Source organism: Serinus canaria, chromosome 2 (genome assembly GCF_022539315.1).
Source record: "Serinus canaria isolate serCan28SL12 chromosome 2, serCan2020, whole genome shotgun sequence".
Classification (NCBI taxonomy): domain Eukaryota; kingdom Metazoa; phylum Chordata; class Aves; order Passeriformes; family Fringillidae; genus Serinus; species Serinus canaria.
The window spans coordinates 130,434,498-130,458,515 of NC_066315.1; the positions used below are offsets into that span (position 1 = coordinate 130,434,498).

The window sequence follows — 24,018 nt, forward strand, 5'->3', positions numbered from 1 at the left end:
GCCTGAGACAGAAGGAAGCTCCTCCATGAGCGCACACAAGTAACACAGTCCACACTAAAATGTGGGATTTATTTTCCTGCAATAGTAATAGTCAGATTTTCTGAGATCCTAATGCTTCCATTTGGACTGGGAGCATAGCTGCACGCTTTCCAAAACTGTACACGTGTATTTCATCTGTTTATAGATGCTGACATTGTGTTTCACTGTGTGCATACCTGACTTGCACTGCTGATTGTGACAACAGTGTGCACAGTTTTGCACCAGAACAGTGTACCAGTTCATTATTTTCTTGCAATATTATGCTTGCAAAATTTCCAGGTTTTTCTTTTTGCTACTTGTTTGGTTTTGTTCTGTAGTTAAATCTCATAGTAGAGAAGGGCAGATCTAGTTGCTTGGTAATTAAGAGTGAAACTGTAGCCAAATATGGTCCACAGTGTAAATGCTCTGGGATCAGTGATGTATCTGAAATCAAGCAGATTTAAGTATTAAGAACTGAAGTTTGCTTTGGTGGAACTTCTCTTCAGGAAAATACATATGAATATACACTTAACTCCCCCTGAAAGTACTAAAACTAAAATGTATTGTTTGAAAGGTGTCACCATGATAGAAAATGGTGAATTGTGCTGATTAATGTTTGGTTTAGCAATGAAAATGGTTTATATCAAGGACTTTGTGACACTTGTCAAAAGAGCTGACTGTGTCAACAAAGTAAAAAAGGAAGGAAAAAATCAAGCAAAAAGCTTTATATGATCTGCAAACCCTGAGGTTTTTTCTCACCATTAGCGCAGTTGGTCTCTTATGGAAGAGGACCTCGTGCTCCTGCATTTTAACTGCATTAATCTGGAATATGGGTTGCTTGACCTCCCTTCTGCTCACCACTGTTTCATGCATAAATCATTGGTAGCATCTGCACAGACAGCCTTCCCCATACAGCCATACCTTATACTCAGAAAAATACAATCTTTTGCCCTTAACTGTGTGCAGGACCACTGCTGACCTGTGGGAGGGAGCAGGATTTGCCCCAAAGCTTGCTGAAGGGGATGCATCAGGTTGCCCTGTGTGTTGCAAAGGAGAGGTCAGAATCCATTAAAGCCATGGATGGGGCTGGAGAGCTCTGTTCAAATATGCTGGTTAGCACTGCTTATCTCAAAGCCAAACCTGCAATGGAAATCTCTTTTCTAATCAAGTTGTCCCTATATAAAAGTGAATGAAATTCTAATCAAAAATATCACTGGTACCATATCTAACCCTATAATTGCCTATAAAGAAAATTAAGTGGCTCTCTGCTAACACAGTCGTATTCATTTCATGTCAGTGGATATAATTACTATGCATAAGTGGGAAATGGTAACCTGATATGATACTGTACTCTGCAAAGTAAAATGCTACCCAGAGCTTGTGAATTGAGGGATTGTTCCTAGTCCTGGTTCCTCATTCTCCTATTCCTGACTTACTCACAGGCCTTCTTGCCTGGGTTGGGTGGTCCAAGCTGGCAGTGAGGAGCCATTGGATTTGCTCTGAGCACTGGCCAGGGAGGGTCACCCATGCTGCAGGTTGTACATTATTCCCATATGCTCTTCCAGGGTGAGCATGATCCACCCAGAGCTTCTCAAACCTGACAGGCAGGGACAGACTACAGCAAACCATCCCTGGCGTACCAGGCAACCCCTCAGTTTTGTGTTTAACTGCTTTCATTCCTGGTTTTTATCTGTTTTACACTCCTGAAATGCTGGCTGGCCCAGCAGGCGAGTGGAGTTGGAGTCCCCCATGTCCCAGGCTGGTGGTGGCTGCTGGGGAAGTTGCAGGGCACCAAGGCACTAAGCTGAAGTGTCCTGTAGCCACTTGCCAGCACACCACCATGTAAGACAAGGAATGTCAAGAATATTTTGGTGGGGGAGGGGAAGGCTCTAAGGAATTATTGCAATAATATTGATCAGGAAAAGCAGAAAGAACATCTCTCCTGTCTATACACACCTCCCCCACCCCTCCAGCTTTTCAGCATTTCACACAGTGGCAAAGATAATTTATTAAAAATCCTACAGCAAGGGAATTGCAGGCCCAACCTGGAGTTCTGGCTTCCCCTGGTCCTGGCAGGAAAGGACTTCCAGGGGATGCTCCTTTCCAGGACAGCGGGGCCATAGCGTGTGTTGCTGCTCTGTTCACTGCATTGCCAGTAGCACTTGGGTTTTGTTTTTGTAGTCCATCCCACCCTCTCTCTTATGTCCACTCTGGTTCCTGCTTTTCATATGACAAGTACTGGAGTTCTCAACCTGCCAGAACTGAAATGTGGGACAGATTCAACAAGAATAATAGATTTTCCGGGAGCTTAGAATGATAGTATGAGATTAATTCATTTCATATGAGTAACATTTTCTCTTCTGTTCGGTTTCATGATTCAGCCTTCCACAGGAATGACTGGGAGGGGTTAAAAGAAAACAAGAAAAGCATCTGGATAGCAGGAGTTTTCAATGATGAGATGGGAATGAGGAGGGCAGAGTGCAGATCAAGGGCCCTTATGGGAGAGCAGGGGGCCGGTCTGTCCATCCTTCAGTCTCCTGGCCCTGTCACACCTTGTGCGCTCTGACAGTGCCAGCTGAAATTCGTGGTACCAGGGCTCAAAGACCAAACAGTTCCTGTTTCACATTTATTGCCATTTCTAAATTGCTCTCTCTGGGCTGCCAAAAAAAGAGTTATGCAGCACTGTTTCCCTAATAAATCTGCTGCCTACCAGCCTGAGAAAGACAAGACCTGCAAATAGCTTTCCAGCAACAGATTGCTGCGTGCTCAGCCATCCAGCAAGCTGCTGGCAACCCTGCGTTTATATAGGAAACCAGATCTGCAGATACTTCTCCTGGGATATGCATAAGGAATACTCCCCTATGAGTAACCTAATCAGCATGTAGATGTCATTGCTGTTTACACAACTGTACTGAGCAGAAGACATTTGTCTGGCTTTCACTGCACTCTGAAAGAAAATGATCAGCTTAGAAGGGTTGGGGTGGATTTAAAATAACTTCTTAAGCACTTGTCAAAAATCTGCATCCCTTTTCCTAACACTCCATCAAGCAATTGACCTGCACACTCCTGTAAAGCAGTACATTGTATCAGTGTAAACTCCCTGTCACAATTCTATCACATAAGGATGTGAAATCACAACGCTGCCTTATAGTGTCTAAAACCAACCCAAGCATCTGAGCGTGCAGTCCCATTCCTCTGGAGCTGCAAGGCTCTCGCATCCGCCTCCCTCACACACTTTTAGCAGAAATACGGGAAGCTCCTGGAAGGAAGTAATTCTAAAGCTATTTGTGAGTTTGCCAAAAGGATTTCTTTGATTTACGAAGTATGAAAGATTGCCATTTCTGAATTCATAGTGGATGAGTTATTTCCTGTGTTTTGCTCAAAGGAAGTTCATAATGCAATGAATTCTAGTGTGAAAAAGATAATTAAGGAATAACCTTTTCACAACTGCTGCTTCTGCAGTTTTTGCAGCTGTAACAATGTGTCTTGTTTCTCCACACAGGCTGGGTTGTTGGATCATTGGAAATTCTTGGAAGCCCAGCTAGTCTGGTGAGAAGCATAGGGAATGGCATAGCTGATTTCTTTAGGCTCCCCTATGAAGGGCTGACCAGAGGCCCAGGAGCATTTGTCAGTGGAGTTTCCAGAGGAACAACATCATTTGTAAAACACATTTCCAAAGGTAGAGCTTTCACTTTGTTACTCCAACTACTGCTTTGTTGTCATGCATTGTTAAAGTTTTAAGCAATAAAATCTGTCCATCCTTCAGTCTCCTGGCCCTGCCTTGTCTCGTGCTGCTCTGACAGTGCCAGTTGAAATTCCTGGTACCAGGGCTCAAAAACCAAACAGTTCCTGTTTAGCTAAGCTAAGAGTGTATGTAACAAGCTCACATGCAATGTCTCATGTACTAAACAGATCACCACTTTACTGCAGTGCATGAGAATGTTTCAGAAACTTCAGAATTTTAAACCTCCCAGTGGGAAATAGATATTCACTCAGCAAGTATTTCATGTGATAACTGCAGAAGTATTAAAGGTGTTCTGCACTTCTGCTAGCCATCAGAAATTTTACACTCAGATGCCTCATCATATTTATTATTAAAAAAAAAAAAAAAAAGAAGAAGTAGATACAGTTGTCACAACTGTGTGAGTACGTGGATGGGATTTGACAGTGGGGCTGGCCCGCCATGGGAACAGGAGGAGCTTTTCCCTTGCAAAGCCTGTACAAACAGTGCCATCGCGTGGCTCCAGCCCCCGCACAGACACAGCGGCTGCCCCGGCGCCGGCTGCTGCTCCGAGCCTCCGCTCCTGCCTCCCGCAGGACGCGGCCTCACGGCTCCTTCTGTAAATATTTGTTTACCTTTCCATCACCCCCCTCTCCATTTAGATTAGCCTTCCACAAGTCAGGGAACTGGAGAAGGATGTTCAGATGAATTTCTGTTCCCACCGACCAGGCAAACCTGGGGCAGGCTAATGTAAAAGGCGTGACACGGGCCATAGCAGCAGCGTGGTGATGCTTAACAAATAGTAAAGCATCTTACACATGGGTGACTGTTCACTTGACTTGCTGCTCTGCTCCTAAGCTCAGCATTGCAGTGAGGCATTCAATGTCTCCGTGGTTTAAATTAAAGCATTTTGATCCAGACCCAAATGTATATCTTCCATGCATTTAGGTACACTGACGTCAATTACCAATCTGGCAACAAGTCTTGCTCGGAATATGGATAGGCTGTCACTGGATGAGGAGCATTACAACAGACAAGAAGAATGGAGAAGGCAGCTTCCAGAGAGCCTGGGAGAAGGACTGAGACAGGGGCTCTCTCGTTTAGGCATTAGCCTTCTAGGTAATGTACTATTAAATATCAAGTTATGTGATAATACTGTTTTCTAATCTGCTCACTAGCCTTTTCTAACTGTGAGTTATAATTTCAAATTTTGGGGATTTGGTGTCTTCTTGTGAAAAAGCCTCACAGTATGTATATTAGATACTGTTTATCAAGATTTACTAACTTTTGTGTATGATTTTTGCTGATAAAATAATTGCAGATGTAGAATGGGTTTGCACTTTCTTTGTGAAATGATATTTTCACTTGTACATGATGTAGCTCTAAGCGGGAAAATAAGAATAATTCTGCATCGGGCGGCGTGACTTGTAACTAATTCAACACGAAGACGTCATCATGCTGATGTTTACTTTCCGATGAATTATAGGAATGCCTTCTGAACCTGCTTGTTTTTGCAGCACTATAGATATCAGAGATTCTTGGGTTTGTTTGAAAACCACTTCAACTTAGTGCAGATGTTAAGTAAGCTTTGATGAGGAATTCTGCTTTTACAAAGAGACTCAGATCGTCCTGATTCAGTGCAATTTTATTCACCAAGCAGCCGAGTGGTTTGGTTAGAAGTGATGATTACTCCATCCATTTCAAAATAGCACCTAAAATTTTGAAAACTAACCCACAGCGGAAAAATTCTCTGCAAGAAGTTTTGCAGTAAGGGGCTGGATTTTCTAGGTTACTTCGACTTGTCACACAGCAAAGGAATGCAGAACTGTATTGTTTGGCAGAGTTCCTCAGTATGTATTAAACAGTATGAATCTCTTAGAGATCAAAGTGACCAAAAGCAGCCCAGTGCAAAAGGTTAGAAGTGCTGAAGCTTGAAAGGATTTGTCCTGTTTCCTAATCTTCAGTAGTGTACACAACTCCTAAATTTGCAACCGCAACCCTGAAAGCCCCAAAGAGGAAGTGGTAAAAATGTTACAAGTTTAGGTTAAGTTGCTGGGAATTATTTTAAGCAATAACATTAGATTATGTGAAGCACTGTCATTTGATAATGCCTGTAAACCAGCAAGCAAGTGTCCTGGGAGAAATGTGCATAAAGGAGAAATTCCATATATTAGTAGCCGCTGTCCCAATAGTAAGCTGTTACTGGTGTTGCAAATCAAAGGCAGTTTGGAGGAGGTTTTATTTTTCCCTCTTGTTTTATTGGGCTAGGGGCAGTTAGGTTGAGTTGCTGGATGAAAGATTATACTTTTAGAAGCACTGTGTCAGCCTGGTGTGTATGTGCTGGTGAAATGGTTTGGTGATCTCGACTCAGTTATTAATTAAAAATCAAGGTAACATGGTGTCTCTATCTCCTTCACTGACACACCAGAGCTCTTCAGAGCTAAAAACATCAGCTGTAGAGCCTGGAGTAAAGAGCAAAACTTTGTCACTTTGGCTGTATCAAGGCAAAGTTTTTGCAGTTCAGGAAAGCTGGGAACTCCTCACATACATGCACAAATACACCATCCCTGCACCTCCCCGCGCACAAGGATTCCGTGGTTCACGGCAGTACACCCGAGTTAAAAACAAAACAAAAAAATAGAGCTAGAATTCTAGTGCCTCTGATTTCCTAAGAAATCAGATTTCATTTTAGAAACTTAGAGCTTCATATTAGCATTTAAACAGAGCTCCTCCATAAGCTAAGGTCTTGTTTTTATTCCTGCTGTTATTATTTAGCGATTGCTCCCTGCTAACTACCTCTTTTCTTAGCAGTGGAGTCAGTGAAGCGCCCAGATAAATAGCTACAGTTACTGTAAAGCTGGATGTGACAGGTATGGATGGTAATTTCTCACTAAGGGAGAAATTAGAAATATTCCACTTACATTGTATCAGTTTTTAATTAAACATGATTTTTAAAAAGCCTGTTTCCTCTGTATAGGCAGCAGCATTCGTATAAATTGTGTCAAGACCTGAATTATTAATAGACTTATGTTTCAATTTCTACAAACATGTCAGAAAGCTGCTGCTGTCCTGACCATTTAGCGTAAAGAAGATTGTGGCTTCCCAAAAAAAAAAAAAAATAACCAAACCAGTCGTAGTGATGGTATCACTGTGCTGCTTTTTTTCCCCGTGCATTCAGAATAAACATGAACATGCTTACTCTAAAAACACTTAAAGTTATTCGTACATAACAAAGTGAAGCTGCAGTTCTTTTCCTTCACAAGGCTGAAAAATTTGATGAGCACAGAAATGCAGAGAGCAGGACTATATGAAGCCGTAATTTCTATGACTTTCTAACAGTAAAATTGAAGAGTATGAAGGAGATTTTTACGATGGTCACAGCACGCTCATGTTCGTAAAAGCCATCTGACCCATGCAGGCAGCTAAGACAATGGCAAATGTAGATTTTGTGCCTAGGTGAAGTCATGTAAGAGTCCTCGGTTCACCAGTATGTAGTGGTATCTACCCAGAAACTAGAGGTGCCTTTCTGATTTTTGTGAAAATCTGGCTCACGGTGGCCCTGATTCAGCAGAGCACTTAAGCATGTGCTTAAGAGCTTTGCTGAATCGGGGCCAAAATCATGTACTCTCGTCTCCTCCTCGGTGCAAGTTGTTCCCTGTGGTACATTCTTAAGTGCTTTGTCCTGTCTCATTTTAAATGACTCAAGCGCTGTCAGGGTGTTGTTTGATTTGATTGTTATCTTTGGCCAGCTGTTGTCTTCTTTTCTAATTTGGGGGAGATTTCTGGGTCATTTTAGTAACACTTGTGCGTGAAAAGAAGCAACAGCTTATGATAGGTGTGTTTTTTCTTTAATATGTTTAGGCAAAAATGCAGTGCAATTGTTGGTAAAATATTTAGATGATTGACTCCCCACTGAGAAGCTATCTTTTGCATTTTGTGTGACAGGGTCAAACTTTAAATATTAATTTTTAAGCATGTAAAAGAGACTGTTGAAACTATCAGCTGTATTTTCAACTGCTGGTCCTAGTGAAAAATATTGTATTGAAGTGGCTGCCTTTAGGAAGTTGAACATATATGAATAACCAAAAAGATGACAATTATTCAAAAAAGTTACTTTTTACAGTGGCAAAAGTGCTCAACATTTCAGTTACTCCTTCGTGCTTTTGGGGAAGTGGATTGACCCATATTGCCTGACAGTGTAACTGTCCTGGTAGAGAAGGCAAAGCCTGAGTTTCAGAAGCTCAGATTTTTTGTTATTACAGGTGGTGGTAGCTGTTCTTGCTGTACACTATCACTGAGTCAGGGCCATTCTGTGTTTGCCTATCTGCAACACAAGATAGCAGAAGCCAGTGCTAATCCTGAAATTGCGTGCTATTCCACATACTAACTGTGCAACTACCTTAATGCATGGCAACAGGTGCTTTTTTCTTTGAGCTGTATTTTTTTGTGATGTTTGCTGTGATGAGATTATGCTTCAGCCCTGTTTTTGGTGTGAAACACTTGAAGCAGTCCTGAAAGACAACAGAGAAAAGGAAGCAAAATGGCTTCAGCTTGGGCAGCTTCCAGCCTCGTGGCAAAACATGGCCAGTTTCTCTTAGTGGGGGATTTTTTCCAATTATGTCTTGCTCTGAAAGAGTTTGTCACAAGCAGTCCGAGTTTTGCCAAGGTCTGTAAGCTGTGCTACGTTCACCAAACTTTGTCAGTCTGCACATGAACCAGTTGCTGCCCGTAATCAAATTCTTCTTGAAGCAATCCAGTGATATACTCTGAACTATCTGAATTTTGTAGCTATCAAAGTAACTTTTTTATTGTTACCGAGTAACATGTATTAACCAGAGTGCACCCCATCTGATGTTTAGCAGATGTTATGTTGTTGCTGAAACCTCTTTGGTCCAGTAATGGAAGAATATGTTTTTGTTTTGTTGCTTTGGTGTATAATTTTATTGAGGTTTTCTTTATACATGCATAATCTGTGTGTACATATGTGGACATGCATATAAAATCAAATGCTTAGGGCAAGAAAAAAAAAAAAGAAAAATGGAGAATGGTTTCATTTAATTAAAAAAATACTGTTCAAGGGACATTACAGGGAAAGGACAGGGACAGCAGTGGGACACCATGTGAGAGAGAATGAGAGTGGGAAGGGAGGAACCACTACATGTGGTTCCATGCTCTGCTTTCCTGATACCCCACTGAAATCTGGCGGGGAGAGACTTTCTGTGGTAAGTCCATCCCTCACGGTGCTCCTGCCAAGAACTCTGTCAGAACACAAGAAGCCACAGGGGCACAGGAAGATGTGCTTTGCACAGTTTCTGGTGTGAGGAGTGCCCTGAGCCTCACGTGTGTGTCACCACTCGCTGTTGCTGGGTTTTGAGGTTGCTCAGGCTTTGGTCTATGCCTTTTTCCTTCGCTCACACATGCCGCACAGATCTGGGTTCCCCACGCAAGGGTGGTGGACCAGCCACTCCTCAGTGAAAGGAGTAAGGTTATAGTTTATTTTGTGATTTGTGGGCATGGCCAGTGCACATGAATAAGTTACGGCAGTGAGTTGTAATTCAAGATAAGGAATTACAGAGGAAGAGAAGATCATTTGGTATATTTTTTGCAGGTAGAACAACAAGACTTTCAAAAGGATTTGAGATCTTCACAGAGAAGTTTAGAGCATGCATCAAATGCCAGAGTAACAGAAAGTGTGGAATTACTAAAAACTGGCTAATTAAGCTATAGATTATTTGGGGCATTACATAAATATTCTTATATAACACAGTCACAGCAGTTTCCATTCTGTTTCCTTGTCCTTGGAGCCTAATTCTAGCTGAGCAGTGCCTGGAGCATACCTCAGGTCCTTTGGAGTAGGCTCTTATTATTACCTTATAACTTTGCTCAAGTATATTGCAGTAAATAATTTACTAGTGCTAGGACTTAGGTGGATTACATTTTATAAGGCAATAACTTCTGTTCTGAAAGTGCAGTTGTTGTGGATGACCTCAATAGATAGGGTGAAGGAGGTCACAGGATAGTATAATGTTGTAACTTAGCACAACACCAAGTATTGTTTTACTCCTTCAAATGCATCCCAGTTGCACAAAAGACTGGACACACAATCCCAATTGTGTAATATGGTGTTGAGATATTATTTTAGTCAAGCAGCAGGAGCAGCTGGTAAGTGGTAATGAATTGAAAATTGTATCGTTTCAATGGCATGGCATTAAGGAAAAAGCTTTGTGGCCTTTGTGGTACAAAAGGTGAATGTTCAGCTGCACACTCAGCTTCAGTGAGTGACCTCAATTAAAACCAGGCATCACTTCAAAGACAGACCAGCATTTTCTGTGGAAATACTATACATTTTTCAAATGGCTAGTGCTACAGATTTGGGGAGCATTCTCTCTAAGAGGAGAGGAAGGCATTTATAGGGAGATGAAAGTTTCCTGAATTCCTGATCGATAGTATCCCAGGGACAAGGATCTGGGGAAATGTGTGCTACTTCTCATCCTCTTCTTTTCTTTGGACAGTGACTGTGCACAAATACAATATTAGTTCTTGTTGTTAAAAGTCAGCAATTTCTTTATTTATCCAGTGACAGTAACTAAAACCATCTGAAAACCAGTTAGCAGCTCCCTGCCTAGTGCACGTCACGCTGGTAAACACATGGGGCCAAATACCTCGGTTGCGATTGTCCAAATCTGTGGAATTATGCCTGGATTTCCTTCCACTTACAAAGCAGAACTTTCAAAGATGTCTAGGTTGAGGTGAAAATGCCTAGTAACCAGGGTGACACTCAATCCTACTCCTTAAATAATTGTTTTATCTTGATAGTTGCAGCTGCAGGTGCAAACTGAGACCTGACCAAGAAGCTTGCAGACTTACTTTTCAAACTGAGCAAAGCACCTCGGGTCGGGCAGACTGCTGTGGCTTTGTCCAATCCTTGTACTCGTAGCAATCTCCAAATAGCTTATCTATCAAAATTACAACAACTAGAGACATGTCTGTGGTTAAATGGCTAGCATAAACTCAAGATCAAAGAAATGTACCACCTCACATACCTGTTTACATTTAGGAAGATTTAAGTTGAAGTTCTCTGTTGATACTAAAAGCTGGGAAGGTCACGATGTCACTTGTAAAAGTTTGACCCATGTGCATTAAAATAAAATATGATGGTTTTCACAGAAAAAGTAACAAAAAGTCTCAAAGTCTAATTCTACTAATCTAAGTCATATATCAAAAGTTGCATTAGCTTATGAACATTTCTGGCAGTGGAAGAGGATATAAAAATGATCTATTGAATACAAACAGTTTTTATTCTCATGAAGTCAATCTTGCACTTACGTGAAAATCTCACTTCCATAGCAGCTCTAGCTGTCTAAAGCTGGAGGATTTTATTCCTAGCCCAGCATTTTCTGAATTGTGACACAGAATGAGCCAAGCTAAATTAACTCAGCAAAAGCATTTAGCATAAGTAGTCAAAAGAGGAAAACATACTGTTAGGTTAGGTGATCTAAATGTTTAAAAAAGAAAGGTTAGATCTTAATTGAAGCTAAGATAGTGTTTAGCTAATCGGCCACATGCTAAATAGCTGTATAAGAATGGGGTGCAGTCTCAGGTGCAGTATAATATTCAGGTCCAGTAGTAAGAATTCCTCTTATTCCGAAATATTTATCTTCACTACTTACTGGAGACTCTTGTTTTTTCAGGTGCAATTGCTGGAATTGTGGATCAGCCAATGCGGAATTTTCAGCGAGTATCTGAGTCCCAAGCTTCTGCTGGGCATAAAGCCAAAGGGGTCATCTCAGGTGTGGGGAAGGGAATCATGGGCGTCTTCACAAAGCCCATTGGAGGGGCAGCTGAGCTCGTCTCCCAGACAGGTTACGGTGAGTATCTTACTTCCAACACCTCCATTTACATTTTAAAATGCTGTTCAGACACAACCTGCTGTGTCTTATTTATCCAGCTCAGTATTGTGTGACTTAGAGAAAGGTTTAGAAATGCCACAGCTAAATACTTACAAATGCTCTGCTGCTTTTCTGAAACACCATCGTGTTGTGCTTCTCTCTTGTGTTACTGATCAGCCATGTACAGCCACAGAAACAGAGAATGCAGAAAGCATGAAGTAATTCTTGGAATACAGTAGAATTAGTTACAGAAACATATGTGCTTGAAAAATAGTTTTTGACATAAAAGGATTAGAGCAACACTATGTCCAATTAGAGCGTTGTTTTGAGATTGCTTTGTTCTGGCAGGGAAAGAGTTGGGCTGTCTCTACACAAAGAGTGAGTTACGTTCTTGAGAGAAAGAAGTGAGTCATGCAGTAAGAGCATCCCCTTTAAACTGGAGCTTCACAAGAAGACAGTCCTGTTTTCAGATACATGGGTAACCTTAGAGCAACCAGAGGTGGAGTTTCCAGCTAGACTGAGCACTTAATGGCACTGGTGCTTAATCCTGTCAAATTGATGGGAACAATTCTGGACAAACAAAAAGTGTAAAAGATAAAAATAAAATATCAAAATACACTAATTTATTTGTCTCCAGTATCAATAAATTACTTTCATCTTGAATATTTAAGAAGAGGGAGGTTGGAGGGAGTCAGGGAAGAGAAGCAGGATATTGATAGAAGGACCATGTGTCAGTTATTCCAACTCACTTATTATACCAGATAAACCGTGAATATTTAAGCCTTTAATCACTAGCAAATTTATGCTTGTTGTGTTGACTAAAATATGAGTAGTTCTTGTGGAGCTTAAGGTTAGGATGCTTCCCACAACATCCACAGCTCATTCCATCTAGTAAAAGAAATAATGAAACAATTATTAGAATTCTTTCAAATCAACTTTATCTTGTTTGTATGATCATAAATAGTAACTGTTCTCCTGAATTATACACCCCATAGGTGTAAAACCCATGTCAGCAAAATCCGAAGGTTTTTTCCTGTCATCAGCTGTCTCTATGTTGCCTTTGCTGCCCAGGACATTATTATTTCTAGATTTAATTCTGCTGCTGTCTTTATCAAGAAACTCATAGTAGTAGAGGGACACTTTTCATTGCAGATATGGTATATAAGACATCATGTTTTCCATGACCATGTGACAAAAAGAGTTGGCCAGGAAAAAACATAAAACTATGTCAATAATAGTTGACAGTGCGTGAGAGGAAAATACACAAGAGTTCAAGTAACTCTTACCCACAACTGGATTGGAAGTGGGACTGTGCCTCTTGGGGGGGACCAAGGGGTGGAGGACCACACAGAAATAAACACATGTTCTCTCTGTCTCCATCTGTAAATAACATTTTCACTCACATAATGCTGAGAACCTCGGTAAGCCAACTGTTACAATTGGGATGCTGCTTTTAAGTATTACCATCAACATGTGTGCTAAAAATTAAAGGGTTTTTTTTCATTGCTGATGTTTTGTTTAAATTATTATCCATTGTGTAAGAGGGAATCTAAGTTATTGACACCCTTATGCCTTTGGAATCCTTAGACAAAAGAAAATCTCTTAATTTATTTGTAAAGAAGTTCATTTGTAAAAGAGTAACTTTGTACCAAACCATATAAGACTAATGCTTGCTGCATAACCTAGTCCATGTCTGTCATGTAAAAATTTTTAAAACTACTTAATTTGTGAATTTTTTTGCATCCCACACATTCTTTCTGGTGACCATACCTCATCATTGAAGTTCACAGGCCATCTGAAATCATACATACTGTATCATCTTCAGCTTTGGAGAGTCTCTTTAGAAACCTGCTTAACTGCTGCTTGTAGTCTCCATTCTGTGCTGGCACTAAGAAGAATTCACAATAAACCAGATGCCCCAGGAGATCTCATAAATGTACATGGATCTGTGTTTAACAGCTGGATTAAGTAACTGAGCATTTAAATGCAGAATCTAGGCAAACTTGCCTTCTAATTTGTACCAATTCTGACACGTATGTGAAAGTATTTTAATATTAAGCAAGAAAGTTAACAATGGTCTTGATTTTTTCTACATAAATCCTAGGTGATGTGTCTGATCCTGCTCTGAAGTGATGGCTCTCAGGAGTGTTATGTTTCTCTTGATTGCAAGTGTAGAGCTGATTCACAGGACACACAGTGTTTTTTGTTTCTTGCTAAAGCGAGATCATGGGGGTTAAGTGCACAACTCTTGCATTGTAATATTTAATGAATTATCTTGACTGCAGCTTCCAGAGATGTGACATCATTTTGGATCTGCACTATTTTATGAACTGCTTTAAACAGATGACATCACTGCAACACGTAACTGCAGTGTAGAGAACAACCACTAAAAAACCTGAATTCTCTTCCCCACAGGTATTTTGCACGGAGCTGGACTTTCTCAGCTTCCCAAGCAGCGTTCTCATCCAAATGATCAACAGGTTGAGCAGGCTCCAAACAGCCACGTCAAATACGTCTGGTAACGTTATTTAGACAATTGCTCATTTTAACATCCACATTGTTTATTAATAGGTTCTGGCCTCTGGTCAAGTTAACAGGAAAGGCTTCCCTAGGAAAGGCTGAGTTATGGCAGTTTTTTAGGAACATTAAACACAAAGGTAGTGCATGGAAACCCAATCTGCAAATGATGGGCTGCTGATCTGCATCCAGCTTTGAAACTACAGAGCTGATCTTTATTTAATGGTATTCAGTGAGTTCTTACTTATTTTATCATTGCACTGAGCCCAAGAAAAATACTGCACATCTCCAGAAACAGCTGTTAGTGAAGATAGCTTTATTTTCTGCGCTGAATTTCTAAGCCACTTCTCAGGGTAATTTTTCTATTATCAAGGAAATAGGATGGGAAATAGGCTAACCTAGCACAGATATTAGGCCAGTTCTGCAGTGAGTGATTGAGGGGTTTTGATAAGTAACAATTTCACATTCATTCTTCAAATCTAAACTCTTACATCTTTTAGTAATGGAGTTTTGGAATACACTCCCTTGCTTATTTTACATCTGTAGGTGATAGCTACAGGCTTAAGTAAAAACAGTGATCAAAATAAGCCCTGGAAGATCCAAGGCACTACACTAACTAGTTCTTTTTTGTCTTTTTTTTCCCCCTTTTTTTAACCTGATAATGCAGGAAAATGCTGCAATCTCTGGGAAGGCCAGAGGTTCATATGGCCTTAGATGTCATGATTGTGAGTGGATCAGGCCAGCAGCATGAAGGCTGCTTGCTGCTCACCTCAGAGGTGCTCTTTGTCGTGAGCATCAGTGAAGACACACAGCAGCAGGCCTTCCCCGTGACTGAAATCGATTGTCTGGAAGATGATCAGCAAAAAGATCTGCTGAAGGTGCAGCTAAAACAACAGAGAGTGCCTTCTGACTTGGAGGTAAAGACTTGAGTACCTTTTCCATTCAAAGATGAAGTTACAATGATGCTGGTGCTTTTGGCAGTGGGAATACTCAGCTTTGGGCTAGAAGGTCAGAGATTAAAGTGCCAAACCAGGAGATGTGTCCCTCACAGTTGGCTGTGTTTGGGTGAAAGGAATGTGTCTCTCCTCCCTTCTATCTTCTTATTGATCATGATATACCTGATCTATGACAAATTTTCTGAGGGAAAAAATAGAGGAAGTCTGAGTTCTTGGTAAGCACCACTTCTTTTCTGGAAAGGTTCTCATGGCTACATATGCACAAGGTGTTCATTGTTTGGCAAGTCAGCATTGCACGCTGTGCCTACCAAGTCCCAGCAAAAGCAGTTCCTTTTATTCTTCTGGGAATTCTGTTAACAGTTCAGTGGTGCTGATGCTCCTTTCAGCATGCTTTTATCTTGTCTTTTCTAGCACAGTGGTCTTGTTTGGCTATATTTACTTCCTTAGATCTTCCTTCTTCTGCAAATGCTAGCTTTAAATTGGATTAGTCCCTCTCTGAGATGGGATGTACCAAGTGTTTGCCAGTAAGAGCATAAACGCTTCATCTTCATGTTGAAAGATGTCTAAGCCCTTTGAATACTGAGGGTTTTTGGATTAATTATCTTCTTTTAATGGCAAAAGAATGTTATATTTTTACACTTTTGGGAAACAATGTTTATTGTATTAAATTCTCAAGTAGAATCATATGAGAGAGCATTTCAAAAACAAACATGCATGTCCCAGTTTTTATAAAAGTGTGCCAGGTAGTTTATAGACTGCTATACCAGAAATTTATGTTTCAAATATAAAAAAAGAACATATAAAAACCCTGAAGTATGAGGTGTGACAAAAAGTAGGAGCACCTTCAGTCACATCCTAACTGTGCTGAAGTCACTGAAGAGTTTTGCTGTTGATTTCAGCAAGGACTTCATCTGTGTCGTGACAGCACTTGAGTATTTTTGTGAAAGCTTTCTTTAGTGCTGAATTCTCTATTTATATTTATTGTCTTTCCACTAACCTCAGTCTCACAGAGAACTGTTGACTGAAGTTGCCTTCTCTCACCACAAAGCTACATGAGGGATTACTTAAACTGTGAAGCAAATGGGCGAAGCTCAGCTTTTTTTGTCCCTGAGTGCTGAGTGGTTGGTGGAGGCACACATCACACTGTCAGAGTCCAGACTGTGCTGCTCAGTCCAGAGCTAGTGTCCTGGAGGGAAGAAGAAGAAAAGTTGTTTTCACTAAGGCACTGGATGCACTCAGCCTATCCTATCCCTAACTTTAGCACCAGCCTAGATTTTTTTTATTGGATTGGAGTGTTGTCTTTGCATCTGGCTTTCTGAGGTGTAAGGAGAAGGCTGCTGCTGTGGGGGAAGGGCAGCTTGCTGCAAGTGGGTGATGAAGGCTGCAGAGGGTCTGCCTGTTTGAGAGAAGGGAAGGCAAGGGACAGGGAGCCTAATTCTATCCCCCACAGCTGCTACAGCTGGGAATATGTAGGATTTATGGGCAGGTAGGGCCCCTGAATGCACAGGGCAACCCTGCATGGCACATGGGGCATCCAACGTTCCCACACATGCACACTGATAACATCCTCCTTTGGAGGAACTGGAGCAAATGCATCATTTTTTTCTGAAGTTTTGGATGGAAATATGGGAGTTCTACTCAAGTGGTGCAGCAATGCAGCTCTAGGAGCTGTAAGCCTTGAGCCCCCAGCCTGAGTACACCATCTCTTTCGCTGATGCAGCTCTTGAGAAGGCAGTGAAAATGTATGCCATGGGAAAAGCTGGGAAAAGTGCCTGTGTCCCAGGTGGAGCCAAGTCAGTGATGGCAAGACAGCAAAAGTTGAGTGATGTTGTCGAAAACAGACCTGGCAAAACATTCCTTCAAAATGCAGATACTGATACTGAAATTCTTGTAAAAATTTAAAGAAATGTGCTGAGAGGAAGAGCAGTTGAAAGAAACAGAGAATAAAAAATTTTGAATCTTTTTATGTTAAGGCAGCTACACAGTAAAAGATTCCAAAAAGCTTCATACACAGTTTTAGTAATTACTTAGAGTGTTTTGTAATTAATATTTGCTATGGGTTTTTTAGTGGATTGGGAGATCTCATACTTGGTGATTTCCTTTCTGCAGCTGAATTTGTGGTCTGGGTGTCACGTGCAGCACTGGTGCTGGTGGGAGCCAGAGCTTCCCTTCAGCTTCCTGGCAAGAGCTTCTACAGAGTCTTCAGATGTGATTAGGAAAAGGAACCTTAGGAGGAACAAGTTGTGACTTGCAGATGAGCGGCCTTTAAGCTGCAGAGTGATGCCTAAATAGGCACAGCTCCTCAGTGTTAATAGTAGGCCATTGTGTTGCACTGAAGGTGTCCTCAGCTGAAGTGCAGACATGTCTGTGCACGATGGCATTTGCAAAGATGGCCTCAGTTTTTAGTTGGAAAATGCCCAATCAGGTCAATCAAAATGTTATTTCAAGTTTAGCAAAACAGAACTAATGTTACCAATATAAGTTTTGTCTATTTTTCTGATTAGTTTAGTCAAAGATGCTAGAAATAATATAACAAATTGAAACATTTAATTTCAAGGCTATAAAAATCCACTTTTTTGCATTACTGCTCACAAAAACAATTGCCAAAAGTTTTGTTTCAGCTCTGCCCAAAACAGTTTCTCTCATTCCCTCTCCTCAACTTCTTGGAACAGTTAAGAAACAAAACATGAGTTATTCTACAGCTGTAATCACCAGAGATGTTATAGAGCATATTTTGACTCTTTCAGCAATAGGTTTGCCTGATGCCTTGTTCGTCTCCACAATATATAACTTAATCCATCTGGATAGGAATAGCCTGGATGGATTCTTAAAAACTCTGGCACTGACAAGTTTGTTATTGAAGGGGAAGCATTAATTGTATTTGGATTATCTTCCAAAGTAATTGAGACACTGCTTGTTTCCAGACAGATGTCAAACTCAAAAATCCTGCTCTTCCAGCTGCTCTTGGTATAGCTCATAACATCAAGAAGACAAGAAAAAATTGAAGGGCCCTGGAATTTCAGATATTCCAGATTTTTTTTTTGTTGTTGTTGTCCTATGTGTTATCATCTTTCAAACTCAAAACCAATCTTTGGATTTCTCAAAGCAATGGAAAAAAATCCTAAAGAGCTGGATCTCCTTAGTCAGTGTGCACAGAAGAGTAGATCAGTGCTACACCCATCTGGCACAGCACAGGTGTTGTAGCTGCTGTGGAGTTAGAATTGCTGAAGGTTTATTCATTAGAAACCATAATGGGAGAAATTTTAGAAAAATACTGGAGTTCTTAACCCAAAAGTATGGCCTTGTAGTATGAAGGGACCTGGTATCTCTAATGTTCCTCTAGGAGGTGCATTAAGCAAGCCTCTATCAAGTTTTGAATCCTTGAGTGATCTGGATATTAACATGATAAATGTTCAAAGCAGCAAGTGAGGGCACTTAGTGACAATCTTAGGTCCCATTTAGGAAAAAATGTAGAATAACATCAATTCCAAATTTTTCTTGTCTTGAAAATATAAGCCAAACTGAAACTGGCTGCAGAAGCAGACACTTAGTTACAGATGAAGTCATCTAAAAGCAAGCAGGGTCCCAGTTAGTTTGGAAGACCATCCAACCACAGTTAATATTTCCTCCTGAATAATTATGCTGTATCTGTGGAAAATGGCCTGGGGCTTAATGAAGAATGGGTTCACAAAAGTAGATGAGTAGGATACCAGCACCATTTCCATCTCCTTTGGCAAGCAGGATCTTCTGGTCAATGTGGAGGCAGAACCCAGCTGTCCCTGGGCTTACCTCCCTAGGAGAAATCAGGAAAAAGTGTGAAGCCACCTACATGCAAGATTTACCCTGTAACTTAAAATCCAGTTTACACAGATGGTGCTTCAGTAAATTTCTCTCCTTTCAACTGCTGAAACAGACTGACTGCTGAGATACTTTCACTGAGCCACCAGACCAAAGTCAAGGTTCTCCACCGTTAGTGGGGAGTCTGCTGCAGCAGTCTGACTTCTGATTTCTCCCTGCCTTAAGGTCGTTCATGGAAACAACCCTTTCCTCTGCCCATTTCATCATTTCCACTGTTTCTAGGCATAGGCTTCAACCTTAAACTTCTGAGCTTGTTCATGAGCCTGCTTCCTTTAGCAATTTTGTGATGATGATTGAAAACAGGAGTGTTTCTACTCATTGAACAGCAAATCGATCTCCAAAAGCATAGTAAAAAAAAAAAAACAGAGGGGACAATTTTCATGTGAATGTGACACTTGTCACTATCTATCAATCATATTAATTCTTTCTTCAAATAAGCAGCAGATATTTAAATGAGTCTTGCAGTCCTGAGACATGAAAAGATACTGATTGTGGATGTTAAATTGAATCTAATGGCACTGTTTGAAAATATCATTCTATCTAGCAAGACCTGTAAAACTCCCTGTAAGACAGGCAGAAGATAGCAGAAATTAAACTGGTCAGCAATTTTCCAAGTGTAAAATAAGGAAGCATCAAACCCTAGCCCTATTATAGCTGCTGCCTTTTTCTTCATTGTAATATTTTGGAAGTAACTTCTATTTTGAATGGCTTAGCTTGTCATACTACTGTAGTATCCATGGTGGGATTTCTGAAATACAGCTTTTTTGAGACCTTGCAACCAGCTTGATCCCTGCTTGTTTGCCTTCCCTTCTCAAGCTAGTCATAGTCATTTTCAGCTTCTTCAAAAAAAGGGCACAGCAGATCTATCTTCCAAAGCCAGGTTTGCCCATAGCTTTTCTGGATAATAGTTTATCTGGTTGCAACCATATGATTGATTAGTTTTTGCTTTACTGTATTTTTTCCCACTAGGGTAGGTCACTTGCATTCCTCTTGCTAGGATCTTAAACAACCTCTACCTATTTCAGCCTGCAAAACAAAGATCTCTTAATGTCTTCTCCAGAAACAAAATACCCAAATCATGTTTAGTAAAACCCTTTTGTTTAGAAAAATGTCCTTTCCTGGATGGGGTTTGTTACCAGAAGCAGATGGATATATCCTGCCATAGAACATTCACCTGGAAAGTAGCTTCTAGTCCTCATTTTAAATTAAAGACTAAAATATTTTAGCTAAATAGAATTTCTGTATGATAAGCTTTGCCAAGAGCTACTGACATTTTTCTAAAAGGGATTTCAATGCCTTTGCTGTATACAGGAGTTGATCTGTTGTAAAGTTCTCAAAAGATACTGCCTAAATTTTCTGGGGCAGAGTTGGAGCTTCTCAGAAGTTCAAAACAGCAGAGGAGAGGACTAATTTTCCCCAAGGACTCAGCTATGGGAGAATATTCATGATTTTAAAAATCCTTTAAACTGTTTTAAGATTTCAGGCGGGAATATTTTTATCAGAGAAATGTGGAAGTTATTGTCCTTGCTGCTCAGCTGAGTTACTGTCAAACACTCAGTAACTATTGTATCTTACCTGATTCCAGGCCGAGGGCGCCCGAGAGAGGCTGTCAGAGCAGCAGTACAACCGCCTGGTGGAGTACATCACAAAGGCCTCCTGTCACCTGGCCCCCAGCACCGCCGCAGCGCCAGCCCCACAAACCGTGGCTGCTGAACAGCCCCTGACTATAACAAAAACCTACCAGTATGTAGTTGATCCAAATTTTGCCCAGGTATTCATCAGCAAATTCACCATGGTGAAAAATAAAGCCTTGAGGAAAGGATTTAATTAGTAGTTATTTCTGGTGCATGTAGTAAGGCTGTACCAGTTTGAAAGCAATGCTTTCTCTGCAGCAACCCACATCAAGTAGAGATGCATGTAATTTCTGAGGAGGTAGAAATTGATAACAAAGCCCAATAGCTTTTCTAATCTTGACAACATTCCTGCTTCCTAGCCAAAATACTAGCGCTGGAAGGAAAGTGTTCTGGCAAACGAATAAAGTGAGAAGGAACAGCCTTGGACTACAGCTTAATCAAAATCCTTTTTCTATTCAGTAACCAAAAATTAGAGAATGGGGAAAAATTACATGCATACGGACGTTCTTACCACACACAGAAATGTGTATCAATACCTCTATATCTTATTTTAGGGTCTGCCAGTTTCTGTTATAAACCAGGTTTATAACTCAGCTGTAAAAACTTGCTCAAGGCTGAGCCTTTCCCCACACCCACACTCCCCCAACATGTGCGTCCTGAGGCAAAACATTTTCCCCCACTAAATCTGAAAAACCCAGTGTGGCTGGTTTAAGTTACTAGTGACAGCTGGGTTTTAGCACCACTTTAACCTTAAAATAGCTTCCTTTATTTGACTGAAGTTCTGCAGGACATTAGTCCATAATGTAAACTAGTGCCTTTGTGTGGTTTGGAGAACAAAACATGAACTACAACATGACTTTATTTTTAAAACTGTCTGTATACAGAAACTTTATTTTATCCACCATCAAATTTTCAGAAGTACTTTCAATGTATGTATGACCGTGCGTTGTCTGCTCATTAACTGGAAGCCTGTAACATGCAGGTCAAAAATTGAAGAAACAGAGCTGTCTCCTTAAAATCTCTGAGCTCAATGTAACCCAGATGTGCAGGTGCTAAGTACACCTTGTGGGGTCTTGCTTACTTCTGATCTGCCACCACTACATTGTATGTGCTCCCTTCAGCCCTAATTCATTTTATGCTTATCATCTTCAAACTGATAAAAACAGGAATATTTAGAAATGTGGCCTTTCAAATATGTACTAAGAAAAGTGAGAATTTTTTTAAAGTTGATTGAAAACTATGGCCCCACAGGCACCAATTACATTAACAGTTAATGATGCCATCACAATATACTTACAAATATATGTTAAACACTTGCATTTCTTGTAGTAGACAAGAAATCAGTCTCTGGGCACAGCCAGATGACTTTACACGCCAAATTTGGCTATGGCAGTTTCATTTTGACACCAAAAACTTACTTGATTTCCTACTATGCGTGTTAACTTTTCTCTCCTTTTCTATATACTTACCAAAATGAATTATGTCTGGAGATTCCTAAACAGGGCTAGAATTGGAGTCAAAAACTGGAATAAAATGTGATCACCATTTGGAGCATATGTTTTATAGTTAATAACTTCTATGCATACTTGATATGACCAAATGCACAGTAAATAAGAATGTAATAACTGCAGTGTTTCTCTCTTGAGTTCTGTTTTGTTAAAAGGTATTCCTAAAAGCTGTGTCTCTCACCTACTGAAAATAAAGGAGGCTGGGGTCTGCATTGTCCTTTTCTGACTGTGAAATAAGCCCATCTGTTATCAACATTTCATCCAATGATTTAATAACTTAGTCATTAAATAGTCATTGTTTAAATAACACTGTTTAAAAATGTCTATGTATATACACACATGTGCTTCATTCCTGAATATTTTATGGAAGTTGTTTAATACTTCTAATTTTGCATATTGATGGATAAATTGTAATATAATTAAATTGTTTAAAGATAATAAAGCTATTCCTGTAATACTTGTTCTGGTGAGCTGTTTATTCATTTGGTTACAAGGTGTAGGACAATGACAAGACTGATGTACAAGCTTCATGAGGGCCCCATTAGATACAGTTGGTCACTGGACTTTGTAGTGTACCAGAAAATGCAATAGATCATGACAATACTTTGGAAGTAGAAACTGGTGACTAGCTTGCCAAAAACGTGTGCTGAAAAGTTTTATGCTTTTGTGACTAACTGAATCAAAACAGCACTGTACTCACCATTTCAATTAGACTAATCTGTTCCTTATTTATGGAGTACACAGACAAGCCAAGGGGATGCAAACACACCTGTATACAATGAGGAACAGCAGTTTCATTTCTAAACGTTTGTAGATTTCAGCCATTTTTTTAAGACTCATTTATGTTTTTCCTGAATTACATTCTCCTGGAATAAACACTTGCTTAAATTACACTTTTCTTCAGTGAACAGAGCTGCATCTTTACTGCATTAGGCAGGTTCTTTCTCCCCTTTCTGACCACATGTATGGAAACGAGTGGGGACGGCACATAAATCAACCTCTCCTACATATGAGCTGTGTGAACTATGAAAACAAAGTTGTCCAAAGAGCAGCTGCCTGTACTTAGCTGCTAAAGCAATGCAATGTGTACTCTTAAAACATGCCTACTCTCATAACGCTCTTTAGACCTAGAGAGCTCACAACTTCAAACCTATCTTTTTAGTTTGCTTCCAGAACCATCAGTCACTCCTCAAACACTCCAGAATAAAGTAAGCTAGCCAAAAAATTTGAAGCCATAGTCAGGCAAGACCTTTCCCAAAGCAGTTCAGGTCAAATAATTCCTTTTTATATATCATCTCATACATAAATATAGCAAAAACCTTCAGACACTTGGGATAATCTCCAAGAGCAGCCAAAAATGTTTTTCAACTCTGAATCTCCTAGAAAGAGAATGCCCTGTAACAAGCAACTGATAAGGGTCTAACTCACAGGTCTTGAACTATGTTATGTCCCACTCCAATCCTTTGTATGATAGAATTAGCTGAACTCTTCCTAGCAAAGGAAAAAGATTTTAAAAAGGAAGAAAAAGAAAAAAAGGAAAACTGGTGGGTTGATGCTGATTTCAGACAAGCAGGTTAGGTGTCCCTTTGCCCTCCTTACTCCAGAGGAAAGCAGGCTGTGGGTTGGTTGGCATTGCCTGCTTAAGGGAAGTACATGCATTCAGTGTGAACCCAGACTGCATCCAGAAAGCAACAGTTGCAGCCTGCAGACTCTCAAAGCACAGCCACAGAAGTTAGAATGCAGCTTCCTTTGTTAAATACATTTAGCCAGAGACATGCCCTGAGCTCGCTGTATCTGTCAAAAATTGCCTTCAGTCACAAAACTCTCATTTCTTTAAATCAAAGGAGCTGGTAGCTGAAGGAACACAGACTGCAATAACTGCTGCTGGCTACAACAATTTAAAAGAAACTTAAAAAT

General features: G+C 40.3%; 2 protein-coding genes across 8 annotated transcripts in view; one reads left to right on the top strand and one right to left on the bottom strand.

Moving 5' to 3' along the window:
• VPS13B (vacuolar protein sorting 13 homolog B) overlaps positions 1 to 22,558 on the top strand; it is a 430,054-nt gene extending 407,496 nt beyond the window's left edge. For all 7 annotated transcript variants that reach the window (XM_018912403.3, XM_030234395.2, XM_018912397.3 and 4 more), the window contains 6 exons: positions 3,521 to 3,697; positions 4,688 to 4,858; positions 11,431 to 11,607; positions 14,044 to 14,146; positions 14,813 to 15,062; positions 20,545 to 22,558. In XM_018912403.3, the coding sequence (XP_018767948.2) occupies positions 3,521 to 3,697; positions 4,688 to 4,858; positions 11,431 to 11,607; positions 14,044 to 14,146; positions 14,813 to 15,062; positions 20,545 to 20,790 (1,124 nt within the window). In that variant the 3' untranslated portion in view covers positions 20,791 to 22,558. The remainder of the gene's footprint in view (positions 1 to 3,520; positions 3,698 to 4,687; positions 4,859 to 11,430; positions 11,608 to 14,043; positions 14,147 to 14,812; positions 15,063 to 20,544) is intronic.
• The window catches only part of PABPC1 (poly(A) binding protein cytoplasmic 1), a 688,709-nt gene that overhangs the window by 320,715 nt on the left and 343,976 nt on the right, over positions 1 to 24,018 (bottom strand). The window lies entirely within an intron of this gene.